The sequence below is a fragment of the Cynocephalus volans genome, chromosome 12, assembly GCF_027409185.1.
Source record: "Cynocephalus volans isolate mCynVol1 chromosome 12, mCynVol1.pri, whole genome shotgun sequence".
Taxonomy (NCBI): domain Eukaryota; kingdom Metazoa; phylum Chordata; class Mammalia; order Dermoptera; family Cynocephalidae; genus Cynocephalus; species Cynocephalus volans.
This window is the reverse complement of record NC_084471.1, coordinates 51568829-51591454: the sequence shown is the minus strand read 5'-3', so window position 1 is coordinate 51591454 and position 22626 is coordinate 51568829. Positions and strand designations below refer to the sequence as shown.

Here is a 22626-nt window from a genome sequence, read left to right as displayed (position 1 = left end):
TTCAAAATGTTTATGGAAAAATAGACTTAAAAGAGAATATGAATCTTTCCATGAACTTTTTGAAGTACCGTTGCATATTTCCTGAAAGAAGAGCAAGTTCTTCTTTTCTGTTCCCACAAAGAATAGAAAACTCTTGGTAGATTTAAAATAACAATTTGTCCAACCTTAACACCCCTTTTCATGTCGGATCTTAGGAACAGTGTAAACCAGGGTCAACAAACTTTTCTGTAAAGGATCAAACAGTAAATCTTTTAGGCTTTGAGGGTCATACAGTCTCTGTTGTAAATACTCAACTCTGCCATTATATAACTCTGCCATTGTCTCAGCATAAAAACGAATAGGTAAACTATATGGACACTGAAATATGAATTGCATAACTTTCATGTGTCACAAAATACCCTTTTTACTCTTTTTCAACCCACTTAAAAAAGTAAAAACTATTCTTAGCTGTTGGGCCATACAAAAACAGTTGGCAGGCTGTATTTGACTCCCCATAGCTTGCCAACCCAATAACATAAATCAGTTCATTTAAAGTATATCTGAAGGGTAGAAACAATTAAAAAAACGAAAATACCTGTCAATGTTAGCAATTGTCAAAAATCCAGGAGCTTGCCAAGTGATCAGTCAGTCAAAGGGAGAAAAGTAAGTATCAATGGATGATAGAAGACTAACAAATTGTTTTAGAGCACAAAAGTTTGCTTTAGACATCCTAGGAGGTCAACTTAGAGAAAGTAGAAAATTAAGTTTATTTTTAATAAACTGAAATATTTGGGATGATCTTGATCTCTACCAAGACATTATGTAAAAGTATATTAGTCATCTTTACTATTGGAGGAAAAAAACAAGTGAAATGCAAAACCTGCAGATGAGCAAACACATTAAAGATAAAGTAAACCTCTCCCTTACAGTTCACAAGACCTTTCCTTCTGGGCAATGTCTGATCAGAAAAAACATTTTAAAATTCAATGAAAGGAAAGGAAGTCTTCTGTACTAATAAATAGTGTTTAAAGTTAAAATAGCAATAAAATCTTATTTAGGAGTATGATGGTTAAAAAAGAAAAAAAAGTAAAAAGTAAAAAAAATTGAAAAAAAAAGGAATATGATGGTAAATAACCAAAAAAAACCCCCCAAAACTGAAAAAGTTGAGCGCCTCGGGGAAATAAGGTGATGCAACAGGTAAATTATGTTTTTCGTTATTAGTATATAACACCTTAAGCTGATTATATGTTTGACTTTAATACTAATTTTAAGGATTAAATTTAAGAAAAAAACGTGAGCACGAACTCCGCTGCCATGGCAACCCGCGCCCCCCCCCCCCCCCGCGCGCGCCTTTGTTCTTTAGTGGTTCTACTCCAACTGGCTCCGACCCCACTTTCCTCTTCCCAATCCGGGGGCGCCGCAGGGGGCGGAGCGCGAGCGGAGGCCCCGCCCCTCCCGTGTGAAGAGCCGCGTTTCCGGGGCCTCACTCAAAATGGCAGCCCCGCAGGCGGCGGCGGCAGGCCGGAGCGGCGCGCGAGCCGGGGCCCCGCCCCCTGCAGTAGAGTGTGTGTCGTCACTTCCGGCTTCCTCTCTCCTGCAGGCAGGCGGGCACGAGCCGTGAGGGTTTAGCTTGTGTGCCGAACTCGTCGGAACCATGGTGAGGCTGATCCCCTGTCCCCGCCCGAGCCCTGCCATGCCCTCCCACCCCGCTGCTCCCTCTGTCCTCCCAGCCTCGCAGGCCCCTGTGCCTCTCTCCCGGAGCCGCCGCACATGGCGCGGGCCGCGGCGTGTGGCCTGCGTCAGGCTCGCCGGTGGAGCCCTGCATGCGGGCCAGGGGGAGGAGCGGGCCGAAAAGGCCAGCGTCTCATTCTGACTCGGCCTCTTCACGGTTCTGGGCACCGACGGCCCGGGCTTCACTCCAAGCGAAGAAATTTCTAGTGGCCGACCGGCCCCGCCCGCCCTCCTGGGGCGGAGCCTGGAACGGCCTGGGTGGAGCCGCCCGAGGGTGGAAGATGGAGGTCGCCGCGTTCCCTCGCCCTCCTGGCTGTCGTCCCGCCGGTGTCCTACAACTCTTGCCTGAATCCTTAGTTTAAGATCGTCTATAATCTTACCGTATTTAACAGTCAATCTCTCTGGTGTATAATTTTTATTCCTGTCACTCTTGTAAATCGAAAAAAGTCATGTCACCCTTCTCTAACTCCCTTCCTTCCACTTAAACGCCTGCTCCGGTGATGGAAGTTTTGTTTGAAAACATTGTTTTGTAAATGAATTTTCTCTTAGGTATCTACTTGTAAGTCTGATGGAAGCTACCTAAGTATGTGTTAAAGAGTATTGGTATTCAAAGTCAATGTTTCTTGATTTTCCTTTTTAGGCGTCCCTTTCCCTTGCACCTGTTAACATCTTCAAGGCTGGAGCTGATGAAGAGAGAGCAGAGACAGCTCGTCTAGTAAGCTTTGTTCTCCCCATTCTTTTAAAGATAAAGTCGTTCTTTTCTCTAAGACTGAAATTAATTCTGACAATCTCTTTGATTTTTACTCAGTCGTCTTTTGTTGGTGCCATCGCCATTGGAGACTTGGTAAAGAGTACCTTGGGACCCAAGGGCATGGTAAGAAAAATAGGGAGTTTTTATAAGTTTTAGTGTTGTTTTAGAGCGCTTAGTATAAATGTAGTTAATAACACTTTCATGCTTTTTAATCTTTGAAACATAATTATAAAAAAAAGAAGACTCTATTAGTAAAAATCAAAGTTCCCTAGGATCACCATCCCCAATCCCACGCCCCTCCTGTTATCATTTGGATGTACATCTTCCAGGTTTTTCTGTTCACTTGTGTAGATTTAGGTGTATTATATACTTTCTTACATATTCTCATGTAATAGATATTGTTTTGTTTTATACGTAGATGCTATTTATATGTACTTTTTCTGTAGCTTGTTCTTTTAAATTCTTTTCAGTGTACGTAGATAATATTGCTTCTTTAACTGTCAAATAGCATTCCGTACCTTGATTATTTTATAGTTTAATTGTGGCTGTATTGTTGACACTTAGTTTGTTTCAGTTTTTATTATCACAGTGCTGAAACAAACCTCATTTTGTCACCCTGTCCTTCTAGTGTTTCTAGGGTAGATACCAAGGTTTGATTGTGGAGTGTATGCATTGAAGACATTTGAATAGATATTGCCAAACAGCCATCCAGAGTGTTTACACACTGGCAGTATATGAGAATACTGATTGACCCATGCATTCTTCAAGGTGTACTTATATCTTAACTTGAACCAATTATGTTCCATTTAGGACAAAATTCTTTTAAGCAGTGGACGAGATGCATCTCTTATGGTAACTAATGATGGTGCCACTATTCTAAAAAACATTGGTGTTGACAATCCAGCAGCTAAAGTTTTAGTTGGTGAGTCTGAAGATAATACTGTTTTGTTAGCATTTTAAAATAACATTTTTAATAGGCTGTGTTGACTAACTGTACTTTCAGTTAATTGATGTCCACCACTTTTTAATTATTGTCATTATTAAAAGAGAAGCTTCAGGAGTGCTGTGTAACTATTGATAGTAAAACTATTGCATTTCAGATCTAAAAATTTCAAAGAATTTGTCAGGTGAGGGATCTTGATAAGTGAGATTTAGATTGGTAGTGGATACTTTGGGAGAATTTAGTAAGCTACAGAGAAGTAATTTTGAGTTAATAACTTTTTTTTCCCCTAGATATGTCAAGGGTTCAAGATGATGAAGTTGGTGATGGCACTACCTCTGTTACTGTTTTAGCAGCAGAATTACTAAGGGTAAGAGCAACTGAGCAATTCTAGTTTTTATTGTTTTTTTGCTATTGTTTTGAATATCAAAAGTAATCAAGACATTATTTCCTACTTCTTTACTTTTAACAAGTGTTAATTTTTGTTTGTAACTTTTGTTTTTTATAACTGTTTATTAATAGGAAGCAGAATCTTTAATTGCAAAAAAGATTCATCCACAGACCATCATTGCAGGTTGGAGAGAAGCCACAAAAGCTGCAAGAGAGGCTCTGTTGAATTCTGCAGTTGATCATGGGTTGGTATACCAAAGTACTGCTGTCCAAAAATTTAACATTCTTTTATAATATGCTCAGTGCAAGAAATCTAGAGAACTCTGGAAAGCATGCATAAACATAATTCTGCTTCCTCAGCCTGCCCCAACAATAAAACTGACATCACCCTCCAGAGATAGCCACTAAAATTAAAGTTTGGAGATCTAGTCTTTTGCATATATCATCAAAATAAACATGCAAACAAAACAAATAGTATCATATTGTGTAGAGGGTTTGTTAGCCTTTTTTTTAACCTAGTTGAATAACAAACACGTATCTGAGTGCTGATATTCTCTGCAACATTTGTTTTAATAGAGTTAGACATTTAAACATATAATTGTGTAATTTACTTAACATATCTGTAGTTGGGAGATTTGCGTTTTTGACAATTTTTACCTTTAAAATAAGATGACAAATTTATTAATCCCCCAAATTTTCTAGAAGTATAATGGCTGGGTTTGTAGGTATGGGTGTGTTGAAAGCACTTTTACATATGTTACCAAATAGGGCTCCAGAAAAAAAATTATTAGTTTATATTCCCACTAGCTGTATAACGGTGCTCGTTTTCCCAGGTTTTGATAATGTGTGATATTCTTTTGTTGGCTTGTGTTCTTCCACCACCACTCTTATTTTTGGCATGGGGAAAATCATATCCTTTAATTTGCATTTCCTGGTTATTGGTAAGGTTTAATTTTTTTCATATGATGTAAAGACCTGACTGATTAAGGTATAATCTGTTGACATGCAAATATTTTGATAAATTTTGAAAATTAAAGTAGGATTGATATCTTGCAATAGGTATCTTAAGAACAGGCATGAGTTTATTTTTCTTCATTTGGTTTTGTGTAGTTCTGATGAAGTTAAATTCCGTCAAGATTTAATGAATATTGCTGGAACGACATTATCCTCAAAACTTCTTACTCATCACAAAGACCACTTTACTAAGTTAGCTGTAGAAGCTGTTCTTAGGCTGAAAGGCTCTGGTAATCTGGAGGCAATTCATGTCATCAAGAAGCTAGGAGGAAGTCTGGCAGATTCCTATTTAGATGAAGGTATGTATGAATGTTGAATATGGGAAAGAAGCTTTGATCAGATGCTGAGATCTGAATACAGAGTGAATTCTGTTTTTAGCTAATGGGGACTGGTGATACTTTACAAAGCCAGAAAACTTGTCTTTAAGGACACAAATCATATTTGCAATCATTTTTGTCATTTTAATCCATCTGTTGTATTGATAGTGTACATCTTTTCACACTATTCCAGCATTTCCTTGATAATCTCTATATTTCACTTTATACCACAAAGTTATTTGCAGTCTCTAATAAAGAGAAATTGTAATTTTCTTTGACTAGAGGTCAGCTATTCTCAAATGGCTCTTTTTCCAGGATTACATGTGTTCTCTGGGAAAGGTCTGGGTAAGTCAAATATTTGGTTAGCAGATTGTTGAGGGTATAGTTTTTTGTTTTTGTAATTTTAAAAAAAGTTTCTTTCTTTGACAAATAGTAGATGTATGTGTTTATGGGGTAGGAGGATATAGTTCTTGAGGAATGATAAATGAGTCCGAGCAACTGCTATTTTCCGTAATAGTGTATTTTGCTATAGAGCATAGTTTTTCGAAGCATCTTCACGCATTTACGTCACAGAATGGCGTATAGAAAGTGTAGACATTCTCTAGAGAAAGGAAAAAAAGGATTTGATTGTGCTTTTCAATTGTTTTTACCAGTGATTTAGAGTCTGGTTTTGTTGCGTGTCTTATGTCTCCATTTATTTTAAGGGGGTATTATAATTCTGAAAATATTCTTTGTTAAGTTTATATGCAGTAGCCATGTAGCATTTCTAATAGGAGCTGGTGGTGCCAAAGATGATTAAAACAAGAAGCTCTAGTAGCTACCATTCTTGAGTGTTTGTTCTGGACCAGGCGTTGTAATAGAAATTTAAGTCAGTTAATCCTTCTGGTGATGACACAGTGAGTGAGGATTAGTTTCAGCTGTATAGAGCAGAAAACCCAAGATAATAATGGCTTAATGAGACAGAAGTCTCTTATGCGTCTAAAGTAGCCTGGAAAATAGACAGTACTTATGTGACATACAATGATTCCACATCAACAGGGCTAGGCTTGTAACAGCATCTTTGCCACTGGTTAAGTTCCTGTTTTACGTGTGAGTACCTGGTTGAATAATTTGTCCAAGGTTATGTAGCAGAGGCCAGGTTTGTTTGACTCCATTGTCCTTCGTGTTTTCATTTTACCACCAGCCTCAGTTATATGAAAAGTTCAGTAATTTTTAGCAATATCCTGTGTATTTGAGTATTCACAGCTTGTTTTCTCTTGTTTTGATTTTAAGCTATTGAAAGTGGACTTAACCTAATATCTTTCCATTGGAACCCTATACCTATGTGTGTAGTTTATATTTGAAACAAAAGTTTTAAAATACTGTACTGTGTACTTTTACTGTCTGTTCTATGCTTATACTTTCTGTTTCTTATATATTATTTCTTTTGTTTTTGTCTTTTTCGTGACCGGCACTCAGCCAGTGAGCGCTCCGGCCATTCCTATACAGGATCCGAACCCGCGGCGGGAGCGTCGCTGTGCTCCCAGCGCCGCACTCTCCCGAGTGCGCTACGGGCTCGGCCCTCTTATATATTATTTCTTAAAAAATCCACTAACCCTCCTGCAAAGGCGTGTTTATTGTTTGCTGTCTTTGGACATGTAAGAACTGAAGGCAAAGAAAGGTGGACTTGGAGAAGTCTAGGGTGGGCTTGCTCCCTGCAAGCTCAAGGTCATCCATCCCTTAGAAAGGAAGAAAGATGGATAAATAACTCACTAAACTGATTTTGTGATCACTGCTCTAATGGAGTGCTTTAGGTTCTAGGAACTTGGTAAACTGGACTTAAATGCATTCTTTGAAATAGTAATTTGGTAAAGCAGACAGCTTTATAAGGTTTATTGATGCAGCCTCAAAATATCTAATGCAGTACTGTCCTTATTTACTGTAGGCTTTCTGTTGGATAAAAAAATTGGAGTAAATCAACCAAAGCGAATTGAAAACGCTAAAATTCTTATCGCAAATACTGGAATGGATACAGACAAAATTAAGGTATGTAACTACTTTTCTTGAAATTCTAATTGTTGGCTACTATAAACTCAGGAATCAGTTGCACTGAAAAGCTTGGAATATATGTATGAAAATATACATACACACATGCGCACACATGTATACACACACTTTTTTTTGTATATGTTGATAAAAATGTTGACACTTGCAATGAGGCTGTTTAAGAGTAATGAAACTGATCCTCTGTTCATACTTTTCTTTGTCTTAGATATTTGGTTCCCGGGTAAGAGTTGATTCTACAGCAAAGGTTGCAGAAATAGAACATGCAGAAAAGGAAAAAATGAAGGAGAAAGTTGAGCGTATTCTTAAGCATGGAATAAATTGCTTTATTAACAGGTTTGTTTGCTTGTACTAACAATATTTGTAATCTAAGAAAGGATTTTTTTCTGTGAAAATTTGTGGAAGTACTTTGTATTATATATTAAATTACTTATATTAATTTAGTGATTTGTTATTTAAGAACTACATATTTTTACTAAACTACAGGTTTTAATTTAATCAGTATATTGTGATTTACATACTCTCGTAGTGAACATTTAGGTCACTGGCAAGTTTTATTGTCATATAAAAAACTCATACAAATAGTTTTATTTTTTTAGTATTTAATTTTATTGCTGTAGCTTCCCAGGAATTAAAGCATATGAACATAGATGAGGTTTTTGATGTATTACTGCTAGATTGCTTTCCAGAATTATGGGACCAGTTTATTCAGTCAATAGCAATGTAATATAAACACCTGCTTTCAATACTAGCATGATGTATTGGTGTTATAGTTTATAAGTTATAATTGTACAGGCAAGAAATGGTATCATGTTCTAGTTTGCATTTCTTTGATTGTTGGTGTTAAAAATGTTTCCCTGTTTTTTTAGTCTAATGTAGTTTATCTTGTGAAGTAACTGATTTTAGCATAATGTTTTTATGTGTTTTATTTATAGGCAATTAATTTATAATTATCCTGAACAGCTCTTTGGTGCTGCTGGTGTTATGGCTATTGAGCATGCAGATTTTGCAGGCGTGGAACGCCTAGCTCTTGTCACAGGTATGGAAAAAAGACATTTATTTCTAACAAACATAGTTACTCTTGGATTAATTGTTTGTATATGCAACTCATTGTTGAGAATATAAAGAAATTCCTTTAAGGAGCTTGGAATTTAAACAGTTATTCTGAAATCTGCTTTGCATTTTTGGACATCATTAATTTAGTTACATTATTCTTAATATACCAAATTATATACCAGGTTGGCCATAGGTACAGATTTCTTATTATTGTGTTATTGTTTTAAAGGCGCTAGATCTCTTCTCACAGACGGTAAGATCACTATTCTGAACATAGTCTAAACAAACTAGAACTCAGAAAAGGAGTAAGTCTTATCTAGTTTATTCGTGTGTTTATTTCTGTTGCTAAGTTCTATGCTTTGTCCCCTCTGTAGTGCAGTTATCATAGTAACCTTTATTGAACACAGAGACTTGGTTTCTGTTAAGTACTTAACTTGTATGTAAGCATTGCTTTTGTTAATTTTTTTAAGTTTCTGAGAGTAATAAATGTTGAAGTAAGTGAAACAGTTTGACAATGTGTGGTGAAAGTTTGTATACTCCAACAGCCTTCAGTAGAGATAAGGGTGATAATCTCAGTTCTGTTGAATAGAAATTGTGGTTATCAGATATGATTGTGTCTACATAAAATCACGTACAGTGCAAATTGTTTGCTTTGTGGTGATAGTTTTTAGAGTAATCTCTAAGTAATTGATCTTGAAAAGCTAAGTTTAAACAGACTTTATAATTTAAATTTCAGGTCCTTAAAAATGAATGAAAAAGTTGGAACGTTGGTTTGGGTTCTGAAATGAGAATTAAAGGAGACCTGGGTTTTGAGATGTTAAGTCACTAGGACTGTCCAGTTTGGAACTTCCATGGGTATTAGAAGAAATTAAAGTGTAGTTAACATTTGGTCACATCCTAGAATGATTTCTTTAAGACATTTTTCATAATTTGAGAAGCATAATCTTCCTCTGACTTAAAGAGACATTTTTCTTTCATTAATTACTTTGAAGTAGATTTACCTGCTTGGGGTGGTGAGCTGGCCGGTACAGGGACAAACCGTGGACCTTGGTGTTATCAACACTGTGCTCTAACCGGCTGAGTTAATTGGCCAGCCTGGTTTACCTACTTTAAAGTTCTTTAAATGCCATTGCATACTTGATGCTCTAAGGTGACATACAAACAAAACTTAAAGATGCTCATGTTTATGTAATACATTACAAGAAATCCTTTAATACAAGAACATAAAGACATAAGAAATAAATGTGAATGATATCACATTCATGGATGAAGTCATATCACCAGGACTTTGTGAAATTGCCACATATACCCAGAAAAAAATTTACTGCATTAAGCACACCAACTGTATGGCTGTGAAGTTGGCCCCATGGTGGCTTCCATCCTTAGGAGCTCAGTTGTCAAGTTGGTGAAATTGGTCTTGCAAATGTCAAGAAATGACTAGTATGCAGATGTAGGAAGATGAAGTGAAAATTCTTTTAAGCCAAGTTAGTCTTATTTTTGGATATGATATCCCAAATTTCTTTTCTTTTCTTTTTTTTTTTTTGTGGCTGGCCAATATGGGGATCTGAACCCATGACCTTGTGTAACACTGCAGTCTAACCAGCTGAGCTAACTGGTCAGCCCCTCCATGTTTTTGTTTTGTGTCACATCTAGAAGACAAAAGTAATCTCGGAATTTTCCAACCAAGAGTAAAGAGAATTTCAGTTATGTGAATTATGAGTATAGAGAGTTTAGAAGACCAGAGTTTTAAAATACATTTATTATAAAATAGAAAGATAATAGAGCGTTGATTGTTCCGCAGATTTATTGTAAGGAGAAGGAAAAGAATGGTTGATAATATATGGAATCCACATTACTAAAAGAGAAAGCATAATCAGCTCGAGAAAAGGAATTTGAAATGGAAATCTAACTTTTGCTTAGTTAAGAAACAGGAAAGGAAGTGGCTTACCTGTTCACTTTCTAGCATGGAAGATGGACAGAAGAGGAATAGAAGTGAGACATAAGGAAGGACTAAATGAATTACTCTTGACCCCTCATTAAGTTTGCTCTGGGAAATTGTTAGTGTACATTTCTCTCGCTCTTCTAAGCCTTAGGGGGCTTTCTGACATTTCAGTTATTGTGATGATTGGAGAGATCAAGTGCTCATTATTTTAAGTAGTTCATAAAGAGTGCAGTTGTTGACATAAGACTAGTCAAAAAATTTCATGCCTTGTGCTGGGAAATTGTATTAAGAGTTTATTCTTCCAGACTGGGTTCAGAAGAGAATCTGAATTTAAATTCAGATTTAAAAGTAAATGTTTTAAGTCTCAGTTTGAATCTTTGGGGAGTAGTAGTGCACAGTGTATGCATATAGGTCTGAAGCCAGACTGCTTGGGTTTAAATCCCAGCTTCATATTTGTGCTATGTAACCTTAGATTAGTAACTGAACCTTTTTATCTCACTTTTATCATAACATGGGATAATGAACTTGTCTCATAGGGTTGTTGTGGAAGATTAAATAATTAGTCCATATGAAGTGCTTTTTTTTTTTTTTTTTTGTCGTTTCTTTGTGACCGGCACTCAGCCAGTGAGTGCACCGGTCAGTCCTATATAGGATCCGAACCCGCGGCGGGAGCGTCGCCGCGCTGCCAGCGCAGCACTCTACCAAGTGCGCCACGGGCTCGGCCCTGAAGTGCTTTTTTTTAAGAGTGCCTGGCGTATAGTAAGTGATTTATTTTTGGCGGCTGGCTGGTGTGAGGATCTGAACCCTTGACCTTGGTGATACAAAAGATCAATTTTTTAAAAGTTAGTCACCATGTTAACTATCCATTACTGCTTTTAGAAAACAAGTTTTAAATCTGTCATGCATTTAGTTAACAGATGTTTGTGTTCATAGGTGGTGAAATTGCCTCTACCTTTGATCACCCAGAACTGGTAAAGCTTGGAAGTTGCAAACTTATTGAAGAAGTTATGATTGGAGAAGACAAACTCATTCACTTTTCTGGGGTTGCCCTTGGTGAGAAATTATGTAGATCCAGGTTAAGGTGTCTAAATCTCTGCTAGGCTCTGTTGAAGTGAAAGAAACAGTTACTGTAGTAATATGATATCTTACAAGTCTTAACTCTTCAGAATTATGATGCATGTTTTGTTTTCATCTCTTGAGGTCAGCCTCATATTTACCATGCCTTTTTGAACAGTGCGTATTCAACATATTTTTTCCTTGATGACTTAGAATCATTATGAGCAAGGATTATTAGGAAAGTGAATGTATAACAATAGAAGACATGTCAGCTTCAAAACTCAATAATATAACCAACACCTACATGAATAATGGAAGGCAACCTGTTTCATGTTTTATGATTAGGTGGTCACTGTGACATAATATGTTTTAACTTTAGGTGAGGCTTGCACCATTGTTTTGCGTGGCGCCACTCAACAAATTTTAGATGAAGCAGAAAGATCTTTGCATGATGCTCTTTGTGTTCTCGCCCAAACGGTGAAGGATTCTAGAACAGTTTATGGAGGAGGTAAGCATTTGGAAAATATTGAACATATTTTATTTCTTTTCTTAAATTACAGTGTAAATCATAAATGGTTTTAATGCTTCTTGTAGAAATTTCATGTTGCCATTGCACTTAATTTAAAAATGGTTGACATATTTAAGGCAAGTCAGTAATTCAGTGTCTTGGGGATGACTAAGCATTACAGTATTTTATTGGAATTTTAATCTGTAGGCTGCTCTGAGATGCTGATGGCTCATGCTGTAACACAGCTTGCCAACAGAACACCAGGCAAAGAAGCTGTTGCAATGGAGTCTTATGCTAAAGCACTGAGAATGGTAAGTTAATAAAAATAAGAGATCTGAACTTAAATTTTGTGAGTATTTATGGTTTTTCAGTGAATACATTTTTCTGTTGTGGACGGAAAATGGTTTCTTGCTCGGCTTCACAAAAATAAACTGGTTGATACTCCCTTTAAATTTGATTCTGGAGTTTATCCTCTTCATGAGTATTAATTAAATGGAAGCAAATTTTACATTGTTTCCAAGTGTTTAATTTTAAAAAGTGGTCCTTCTAGTTAGGAGTGAATCTGTGGTTGTCAGGGTAGGTAATTATTATTTGTCTTCTTTGTTTTATAGTTGCCAACGATCATAGCTGACAATGCGGGTTATGACAGTGCAGATCTGGTGGCACAGCTCCGAGCTGCACATAGCGAAGGCAATGTAACTGCTGGATTGGGTAAGAAATCAAGTGCAGCTTTGTAGTAGTTGTTAAAAGTAACTCTTTTCACCAAGTTTTTTTCTTTTTGGAAGATAAGCAATTTCATGGTAACCATGAAAAATACACCAGTAGCCCTTGCCTTTGTAACCATTATATATGCTGGGAATATGTGTTTAAATTCATTAATTTCATATAGAAAACTTTGTTATTCCATAAGAGGTATAAAACTTTAGTTAGAAGATCTATGATGGTAGTCTGACATCCTAATAACTAAATAAGTAGTTAGATGTTATAATCTTATTTTTTAATAAAAGGATCAATTTTATTTGTTGTAAATCATCACAGATGTTTTGATACTTTAGTTGTTAAAACTACTTATTTAGTAAATATTTTTTAGATATGAAGGAAGGTACCATTGGAAATATGGCACTCCTGGGTATAACAGAAAGTTTCCAAGTGAAGCGACAAGTTCTTTTGAGTGCAGCTGAAGCGGCAGAGGTGATTCTACGTGTGGACAACATTATCAAAGCAGCACCAAGGTACTGTAGCACTTTTATTTCTCAGAAAAAAATACTAACACTCAAAAAATAGGGAGCTGTATTTATTTGATAATTGTAGTTAATGGAAAGTGGAGACATTTCTGCCTAGATAAGAGTATTGTGCAGGTTTTTAAAAACATGTAATCACAATTCTTAGATATAAGCCAGAAATGCTTAGGGGGAAAGAGGGATGGGCAGCTGGAATAGCTTTCAGGATTGAAAGGGCACAAAAAGAGCCAGGCTTTGAAAGGTCAAGAAAGGTCAAGTACCAGGAAGCTTGGGGCCTGGAAGTATAGTAGTAAGAACTAATGTCTTTCTTCCAGGATGAATTGGTTCCAGTCATTTTCTTTCCTGGGTACGCTTTTCCATGTAGACATTCTTAAGCATGTAATGCCAAGTTCCTTATATATTCTTATTCCAGCAGCATTTTTAAAATTCTTTTAAAGACTCGTTCACACAAAATGGTTAAGTAGCCAGAAAAAATCTTAAACTTGTTAATTTTTAATTGCTCTTAGTAGTAGTTACCAAGTCCGTTCATTTTAATTGTTAGTGATAGTTCAGGGCAGTATGGTGGGTTGGACCAGGAAATAATGGTGAAGGTGCTGAGAAGGAATTGATTATGGATGTATTTGGAAGATAAAGCCAGTTGGGTTTGATTAGATAATAGGGCGTGAGAGGAAAAAGAATTAAGGATAATTCAAGGTTTTTTTGCCTGGAAAAATAAGAGTTTCTCTGAGACGTGGAAGGGGGAGAGAGATACCACTGTTTCAGGAGGAAAACCAAGGGAATGTGTATCGCAGAAGCCAAATGAAGAATGTATTTAGGGAGAAGTGATAAACTGCCAAAATGATGAGAATAGGTCAGATAAGATAAGGACTAAAAATTTACCTTTAAAACTAAATTTCGCAACATACAGAAGCCTTTGGTAATTTTGACAAGCGGTTTTAGTGGAGGAGCGTTTTGTGGGTTTTCACAATAAGACCCAAACTTCCTCTACCATCCCACTTCTCTGCTCCCCATCACAACAGACCCTTCAAAAAAGCAGTCTATAAATTTTCTAAAATTCCCCCTTTGCTGGTCTCTGTTAAATCTATTTCATACTTTTGCCCTCCCTCCTCCCCTAAAACCACTTGTCAAAATTACAAAGGCCTCTGCATGTTGCTAAATTTAGTTTTTAAGGTAAATTTTTAGTCCTTATCTTACTTGACTTATTCTCAGCATGTTTAAGTAGGAGAGATTTAGTAGAGAGAGGGAGTAACATGCTGAAGAGGAGAGAGCAGTTCACTAAGTAGTTGAGAGGGAGTGGGAGATGTAGAGGATGAGAGGAGGAGTTGATTTTAGATACGAGCACAGGGGGTTCATTCATAGAAATTGGAGGGAGGTAGGAACATTAGAAAATCACACCCTTAACTCGTTACAAGGAATTTCTTTGTGTAGAACCTTTTAGCACTCATTTCATTGGCTTTCTTCTATGAATGGCAGCTGTCCACTTACTATTAGATGATTTCAGGAAAAGAGTAGGAAGTAGTGACTTTGATTTGGAAGATTTGGAGAGAAAAGGCAGACTATGGTATTTAAATGTACTATGGTATAAAGGAAAGAGGACTGGATTGAAAAATCTAGAGTTTTCTCTGCTAATGGTATTGGGAAGATAGGATAATGGGGAGCATTCCATATTTTGAAAATTGGTGAGAGCAGTTGTGACAGTTTTCTTGGAATCAGTGCTGTCAAAGATATTTAAATGCCATTCATCTTTCTCTTGTTAAGCAGAGTGATAGCAAAAGGAACTAAAGTTTTCTGACTTGGCAAGGTTCTGTAGCACACTAACCCTCAAAAATCTTCACAGTAACTGTGCGGTCCATCACATTTGAAATATATAATTACAATACCTGGTGTGATCTGATATTGTTTTAGAGGTTTAGTTGTCTGTTACATATTTTAGAAATTGTGAGTGATTTGCACTGAAGAAACGTGAATAATTTTAACTCAGCTTTCCCAAACTTACTGGTCTGTGTCCTTTTTTTTTTTTTTCTCTTTCATACTCCCAAGGACTCGTTTTTCAGATCAGTGCCCTGTGATATCTGCTTGAGACTATAGTTAGCATCCTAGTTCCCCAATAAGTTATTGAGAGTGGAAGGTTTGTCTCTTAATATGATCCTAGTATAATACTATATGTACTCTTTGAGACTGTTGTTAATGCTTTTTCATCTGCTTCTCTTAACTGTTGTACTCGCCTGTAGAAGCAGTGTTTCTCAAGCTTTAGTCCTTCAGCAAGAATTAAACAAAAATTTTACTAGTATACTTATCATCCTTTCTTCACAAAAGAATCTTATATGCTCCTTGACTGCATGATCACCAGAGAATAAACGATGTGAGGGATAATATTGTCATTCTTCAGCAAGTTACCTATCCAATCACCAGCTTGTCTGTTGGTAGTTGTTTTTGTTCATTTAGAATAGAGATCCAGAAATTATCATCTAGAAGCTCTAAACCCTTCTCATTTTACAACTTATGGATAAAAGTAACTCTTCGACTAATTTAGCAAAATTCTCTAACGCATGTATCAGTCAAAAACATGAATTAACGTTTTTCTGGACAGTACATCTTTGTTTAAATAGGTTAGTTGGATGAGAAGTTGAGAAATGCTAAGTACCTGCAGGCCTTCACATTCCACAGATTTTCTAATGTCCCCTTACTAATAACATAGTAATTGAAGAGTGCTAGTAATGAGGTAGAAATGTCCTTCATATAGAGAATTGGGTTGTAGAGGTTTTAATAACATTAGGATTTTAGCTGTATGTGTACTTAGTATAAAACTGGTTAAAATCATGCTTCTTATTTTTTGCTGTTGACTTTTTCTTAAACGTATGTTTTTTCCTTCCAGGAAACGTGTCCCTGATCACCATCCCTGTTAAGCATTCCCATAGGCTGTTAATTTCTGGACCAGTTCATAGCAAAGTTGTGTTTAAAGCCTTCAATCTCTTAAAGAAGACTGTGGAATTGATGTTTATCTGTGTCCATTATATCCTTAAGTTTGAACATTTAGCTGACCTTCTATTTTAACATGGGTCTAATTTATTTGCCTTTTCATTTTCCATACAATTCAGTTGATTTAAAAGTTTATTTCTCATACTGTGCATTATAATTAAAATTTGAAGAATTACTTCTTATGTCTTATTGATTTGGATGTACCTGTTTGAACTCTGCTTAATGGAAATTATTTAGCTTCAGTATAGAGTTGTTGCAGCCTAATTAATGATTGACCTTATACATTTATGAAATTCTTATCTTTATACCCATCATATATTAACATATCATATATTAATCTTTTGGTTTTGTTGTTGGGCTATAAATATACACATTTATGCATAGCTTTTTGTGTAATGAAAGTACCGTAAATTCTGGTACTCATTTAATTTTGTGTATTGTACTGTAAGTACTGTCTCTTACATGGAAAAAAATGATGGTTTCTGTTACTTCAAATTTGAAAAAGTCATTTTTTTTTTTCCTCTAGCGGCTGGCTGGTACAGGGATGGAACTCTGGCCTTAGTGTTATCAGCACTATGCTCTAACCTGCTGAGCTAACTGGCTGGCCCTAAGTCATATTCTGAGTGTCATGCTCTTCCAGCTGAGCTAGCTGGGCATTCTAAGTTGTATTTTAAATGTTGGTTGTTGCAAGCTGCTCTAAGCATCTCTCCCCAATGCTCTATAGGTGATATTCTCTTTAAAGTGTTTTCTTATTTTTGGTCAATGGATGAGAGAGAATGAGCCTATACAATTATGTCCTGAGTTTGATGTACGTCAGAATATAGCAGAATACACAAGAAATGAGAGATTCCCATAGTAAGTAGGTTATGAGTTTTTATTGGATATTTCTGTGTTAATGTGGAGGGACATTCCCATATAGGAGCAAAAGAATTTTCAAAGAAACTGATAACACTAATTTTTTAGGGGGGGTGCTGTGGGGGACGAAAGGTTGTGTCTAAAAGTTTGTCTCAGTTTCTGTGTAATACGTTGTAGAAGCTTTTAAAAACTGGAAAAACTAGGTATTATCAAAGAGGATTATACTGATTTATACTTTCAGTAACATTAACAGCAATACCATCTTCTGTGTAATTCTTTGTTTTAAAAATTTTTTTCTTGTTGGTGGAACCTCCATAGTGTTTTCTACAGTGGCTGTACTAATTTACATTCCCACCAACAACGTACAAGGGTTTCCTTTTCTCTGCATCCTAGCCAACACTTACCTTTTGTTTTGTTTTGTGGCAGCTGGCTGGTTAATTTTTTTTTCTAAGTGCTTTATCAAATGTACCTCAGTTGTGATTCCCACAACTAGGTAGGTGGAGCAGGTGAACATATCATGAATGAAAACCTGCAAAGTTTGTCTTAGGCCTAGAAAGATCCCAAGTTCACAAATTTTATTTTTTTGACACCCAAATCTCCTTTACTGGGGGGAACGGGCCTGGGAGGAAGGCTGGGAGCCCTCACTGCAGTTTGTTTATTGGTGCTGCTTCCTGACTCCTGCAGCTTCATCGTGTCAGGCAGCTCAGGTGGACTGGAGAAGGGCTCAATGCACAGGGCCACAAAGTTGTCATCTGCCCGGAAGGCCAGCCTTGCTGTGGCTTCGGCCTGTGGCTGTGCTGTTAGGCCAGCGAAGCCACATTCGCCCAGCATCTTGCTGTCATCCAGGAGCCAATCTTGCACAGCTGCTGCCTGACCTAGCAGTGCTCCGTGTATCAGCCTGTCACCCTATCTTCTGGGACGGGTGCATGATAAAATCTCCAGTATTCAAGTAGCATGAGGGAATTCTGCTGGGCGCTGTGGACTCAAAGATAAATAAGATTTGCTTCCTGTTCTCCAGAATTGGACAGTCCAGAAGGGAAATAAGGCATGTATACGTTTTTATTATTTAATAGCATTCTTTCTATGGTAGTAAGATTACAAGGAGTATGTATTGTTTTTTTTAACAATGACAAAAGGTGGTAAAGTGTCTAGCAGGCACCCATGTCTTCAGTCACACGCCTCCTGCCCCTCATGAAACATGAGTTTAATGCCAAGGAATAGTCTCATGTTTCCAAGTGCTTTGGTGATTTTGTGAATTCTAGAATAACAGGGAAGGAGCAAAGTATATTTATTTAGAAATTAAAAAATGAATCCTTAGTAATCATGTTTGTGTGTTTTTCTATTTAGGTAAGCCAGGAGCATTTGACCAAACTGTCGTTATATTCAGGACTATAGATATGGTTGAAAAATTTACAGAGGGGAAAAAAGCTTTTTTTGTTCTATTGCCATTTATGTTTTTTCCTTCAAGTAAGGAATTATACTGATTTTAGTGTTTAAAAAAAAAAAAGTGTTGTGCTACATGGTTTAACACTAAAAGAACATATTATGTAAACATTTGCTGTCACATGCCAGGCACTTTATACACAGTAATTGGTATAATCTTTGCAGTCTCCTGAGAGGTGGAAACTTACCATTTTATGATGAGAAAATGCAGGCACACAGATGGTAACTAGTAAGTGGCAAAGCTGGGATTTGAACCCAGGTGGCCTGAAGGGCCATGCTCTTAGCCACTATGCTACACTGTCTCTGGGACATTGTTTGATATGTGCTTTTAGTTAAAGTTGTTTGAGTTCGGTTGGTTTTTAGGGCAGAAGCTCACTTTTTATGTGTGGAATTACAAACCATAATGATGTTGCACTTCAGGACAAAATAATTAAGCAAACTTGATTGCTGGTTCATTTCCATAGAATCCATGTTGGTTATGGAAGCTAAAATCCTGTATAAACTTCGGGAAGAGATTTCTCCTTTGATGCATTAACACTTTGGGTTTCAAGACTTAAAATCGGGAGCAAAAAAGTTGCAGTTGGTACTTAAATTATTTTACTTTCTGATTATGTCCACATTTCTGGAAAACATCAGAAGGGTTATAGAAATGTAAGTATGCATTTATATGCTTGCTTTATAAAATTGAAATCCTACAGTGAAAACATTTTTGGAAAGTAAAATCAGCAGTGAATTTAAACCATATGGTTTGAGAAATGTTTGTTGTTTATTGAGTTTTAGAAGAAAACAGCTTGATTATGGGCCAAAATGTTTATAATTTGACATTTGATCCAGACCAGTTAGCTCATTAGATGAGAACTCTATATGGGTAATTTGGCTTCACTCTGTTTTATGGCTACAGCTTGCAGCTACATTGCAAAAAGTAGGCCCAATAATCTTGGGAGGGGGAAGACAGGGACAAAAGAAAGTCAGCAATCTATAAACATTGCTGTAGGTGAAGCTTAGAAGGCAAGTTCTGTTGGCAAAAGTTTCTAGCATCAGCTGAGTATAGTTTGACTTCAGTCATTAGGAATGAGAAAATAGAGTATAAATCCTGGCTAATAGAAATCTGGACTTGTTACTAAGTTAGGTATGTTTGACCTATGGGTATAAACCTATTTCATTTAATGATTAAAGGGCCCTTTGGCAGTCTGATCAGTGGGTTGCAGCTGCTCTATAGATGGGAGGTGGTGATAGGAAGGGATTATGCATTATCATGGAACTTTCTCTTCCTCTCGTTTAGCAAGAAATGTTTCTGGTAGGGAGACATATGAAAATAGTCTGCTATGTAATGTCATTTTAGTATTAAACTTTGACAGGTTAGGATGCTTTTATGGGAAAAGTACTTTTTAAAAGTTCAGTATGGTATGTTTTGATTAAGATGACAGACACTTTGTGTCCTTGTTTGCTGAAAAGGTTCAAGCACATAAAGGGATTATATTATTAAATAATGCACTGACAGCTATTTCTTTAAAGTTTATTCATGGGAAGATCACAGTTTACGTACTTCCAAAAAATAATAGCCCAAGTACCTAGGTTTCTGCACTGTCAAAAGGTCCTATATACAAAAATAAAAACAAATCCGAGTAAAGGCAGAGAGGCAGAGAGTTCCTATGTACGTTACAACCTTCAATTCAAATTTCAAAGTGCTTGTTTCAAGTGAATAGATTCTAACCTACTATCTTTAACCTAATATGATTCTGGAAATGTGATTTCTCTCCCCATACGGGTATTCAATCCAACCATGGTTTGTTAGTGTGAATAAACAGGAGGGCTCTGCTCTGGGGAGGCTGCCAGGAACCACACTGAAGATTGACTTTAATGAGACCACACTGCCGAAGAGATGTTCAGACTTTCCACTGACTTCCAACATTGTCAGTGACAGTAAACAGTTGGGAGCAGACCTTGGATCAAACCTTTTAGGGAAAATGAGCTAAATCAGCATGAACCACTGTTAAGTTTAAAGTGGCAGCTGGACTCTACCAAGAGGCATTCTCCATCGGGGTCTTTTCAGCAGGTGCTAAACTGCTGGGTAAAATATGTCATCCTGAGCCTTTGCAACAACAAAAAGCTTTTTTCTGTAAATCTGACTGACTAGGTAGAAATGTCTTTCCAGTGGCCTGAATTAATAACAATACATTGATACCGTTTATGGTCATTCATAGTAAAGAAAATATATCCTGCAAAGAAGGACTGGGAACAGGCCACCTGAACATTTAGTGAGTTCTGTAACAAATGCCTTATTTAAGGAGCTTAGGAGTCTCATGACCAGCCACTGCTGGAAAGCAGAGGTGGTCAAAGTGTCCCAGACCTTCTTACTTACTCTTCAGGGTTTCAAAATACCTGCTCGAAGAAGCTGTTCTCTTGCCAGGAAGTTATGATCACTCTGGGTTGTCATGCCACCAACAGCACACAACTTCCCTGTGAGAGAGATGCTGTTGGCCAGACATTTTTTTATTCTCAATGTGATTTACGGCATTGCACTTGGCTCTCCATCAGCCCCCACTGGCAGAGGCACCCCAAATGACCAGAGCAATCCTTTCCACTATAATGAAGAGGTCTCCAGAATATGCTGGAGTTGGATCCTTGGTATTGACCTAAAACTGAAGCTCCTCAGGAGTCGGTAGGAGGAAGTGGAGGTGAGGCAGGTGCCTGTGGCTCCTGGCTTTCCTGCTTGACCAATGCATAGCGCCTGGCTTTTCTGGGGTCTGGCTCTGGTGTCTCCTCTGCCCATTTCCCCACACGGCGCACGCCTTTGGCCACCTTGGGTACGTTCCTGCAAGGATTGTGGTCATAGATGACCAGCTTCAGACTTGACAGGTGGGCCAGGCTGGGGAAGTAACGGATGCTGTTCCGGTCTACATCGATCACTTCCAGGAAGGGCATGTGAAGTAGTACAGGGGGGAAATCTGTCAGCAGATTGTCTGAGAGCCAGATGGTCCTCAGCTCCTGGAGGCGCTGGAGCTGGCCTGGTAGCCGACGCAGGGTGTTGGAGCCAGCGTGCAGAGTCTTCAGGAGACTCAGCTCACAGACTACGTCTGGCAGCTGGGTGAGGCAGTTGGCTTCGATCCACAGGGTCCGGAGGTTCTGGAGCAGGCTCAGCTCGTTGGGGAGGTCACAGAGTTTGTTGTTGCCCAGGTAGAGGATGCAGAGCTGTTTCAGGGTACACACTACCTGGGGCAGAGCCTTGAAGTTGTTGAAATCCAAGGCCAGGATTTGCAGGTTCTGCAGCTGCCCCAGCTCTGGAGGCAGACTGTTGAGGTGGTTGTCACTCAGGTAGAGCTTGATCAGCTCCCTGAAGGAGCACACATGCACGGGGAAGTGGCGCAGCTGGCTCCCGCTCAGATCCACCATCTTGTCCAGAGGCATCTCCCGGAGGTCTCCGACCACATAGTTCTGGCAGCGGTCGGCAGGGATGAAGGCCACGATGGCCCTGATGGTGTTCCCCATGCAGAGGCTGGAGGCATGGCGAGCCTCTGCTGACTGCTCTGCGACCCATCCTACACTCCTATTATAACCTGGAGATTACGTGACAAAAGCCAGTCGCTTTGACAGAGAAAAGTGCTCCTGATAGCAACTTGAGTGTTAGGTGACAGGCCCAACAGACAGGCAGGGCCCAGGAGGCCACGTCTGACTCACATACTTGCCTTCAGTCACCTCAGTCCCAGTCCCCTTTATCTACACTTTTTTTCACTTCAGGCTGAAAATAGCTATACTGTTTTTTCTAATGATGAAATATTGAGAGATTACATAAAGGTGGAAAGGAAGAAAGTGAAAAACACTCATAGATCCACTACCCAGAGATAAATACTATAAACATTTTAATGTATGATCCTCCAGGCTTTTTGCTACAATTAATCCATTTGTTGAAGAGTTTTATTTTTTATCATAACATGGACACATTTTTGTTTGCAGGTATCTATGCAATTATTTTAAACACCTGCACAGTATTTCATTACATATTTGGATGTACAGTAATTTAAACAGTTCTCTATCATTGGGCATCTAAGTTGCTTACAATATGTGACTATTATAAACATCCTTTACATACAGATGTGAGCAGTGATCCACTAATTTTATTAGGAAATGTCCTTAGAAGTATTACTGGGTCAAAGGTATGCATCCTTTAAAGGTATTTCATTGACAGTTTCCTCCCTATGCCCAACTCTGTAAGAGAAGTGGCTACAGGTGTCCACATTCTTATTTCTTCATTTTTACCAGGTAATATCTTTCTACACTTAAAAAACTTGTCTTTGACAAAAGCAGAAAAGCAGGAGAAAGAAGAGGAAAGCTAGCCTTTTAAAGTTTAAATAAATTAGGATGCATTCTTACAGTGCAACTG

The 22626-nt window shown here is 37.8% G+C and overlaps 2 protein-coding genes and 1 non-coding gene across 3 annotated transcripts; 2 read left to right on the top strand and 1 right to left on the bottom strand.

Annotated features, from left to right (window-relative positions):
• The first annotated feature begins 1529 nt into the window (after positions 1-1529).
• CCT2 (chaperonin containing TCP1 subunit 2) lies at positions 1530-16122 on the top strand. Its single transcript, XM_063075606.1, has 16 exons — positions 1530-1636; positions 2351-2425; positions 2519-2584; positions 3272-3383; positions 3695-3771; positions 3924-4036; positions 4902-5104; positions 7047-7147; positions 7374-7501; positions 8101-8204; positions 11097-11216; positions 11599-11727; positions 11935-12038; positions 12339-12438; positions 12818-12959; positions 15844-16122. Exons 1-16 carry the CDS (start codon positions 1634-1636, stop codon positions 15872-15874), a joined length of 1608 nt encoding a protein of 535 aa, XP_062931676.1. The 5' UTR covers positions 1530-1633; the 3' UTR covers positions 15875-16122.
• LOC134361407 (small nucleolar RNA SNORA38) lies at positions 6717-6847 on the top strand. Its single transcript, XR_010021432.1, has one exon. It is a non-coding gene; the product is annotated as a small nucleolar RNA SNORA38 (small nucleolar RNA).
• A 4775-nt stretch (positions 16123-20897) lies between the features above and the next one.
• Positions 20898-21734, bottom strand: LRRC10 (leucine rich repeat containing 10). Its single transcript, XM_063074596.1, has one exon. The coding sequence runs from the start codon at positions 21732-21734 to the stop codon at positions 20898-20900; it is 837 nt and encodes a 278-aa protein (XP_062930666.1).
• Positions 21735-22626: the final 892 nt, after the last annotated feature.

Excerpts from the sequence above, each read along its gene's own strand:
- LRRC10 (XM_063074596.1), bottom strand. The coding sequence starts at position 21,734 with ATGGGGAACACCATCAGGGCCATCGTGGCCTTCATCCCTGCCGACCGC.
- CCT2 (XM_063075606.1), top strand. Across the intron at positions 2,426-2,518 it reads GAGCAGAGACAGCTCGTCTA|TCGTCTTTTGTTGGTGCCAT; the intron begins GTAAGCTTTGTT and ends ATTTTTACTCAG. Across the intron at positions 3,384-3,694 it reads AGCAGCTAAAGTTTTAGTTG|ATATGTCAAGGGTTCAAGAT; the intron begins GTGAGTCTGAAG and ends TTTTTCCCCTAG.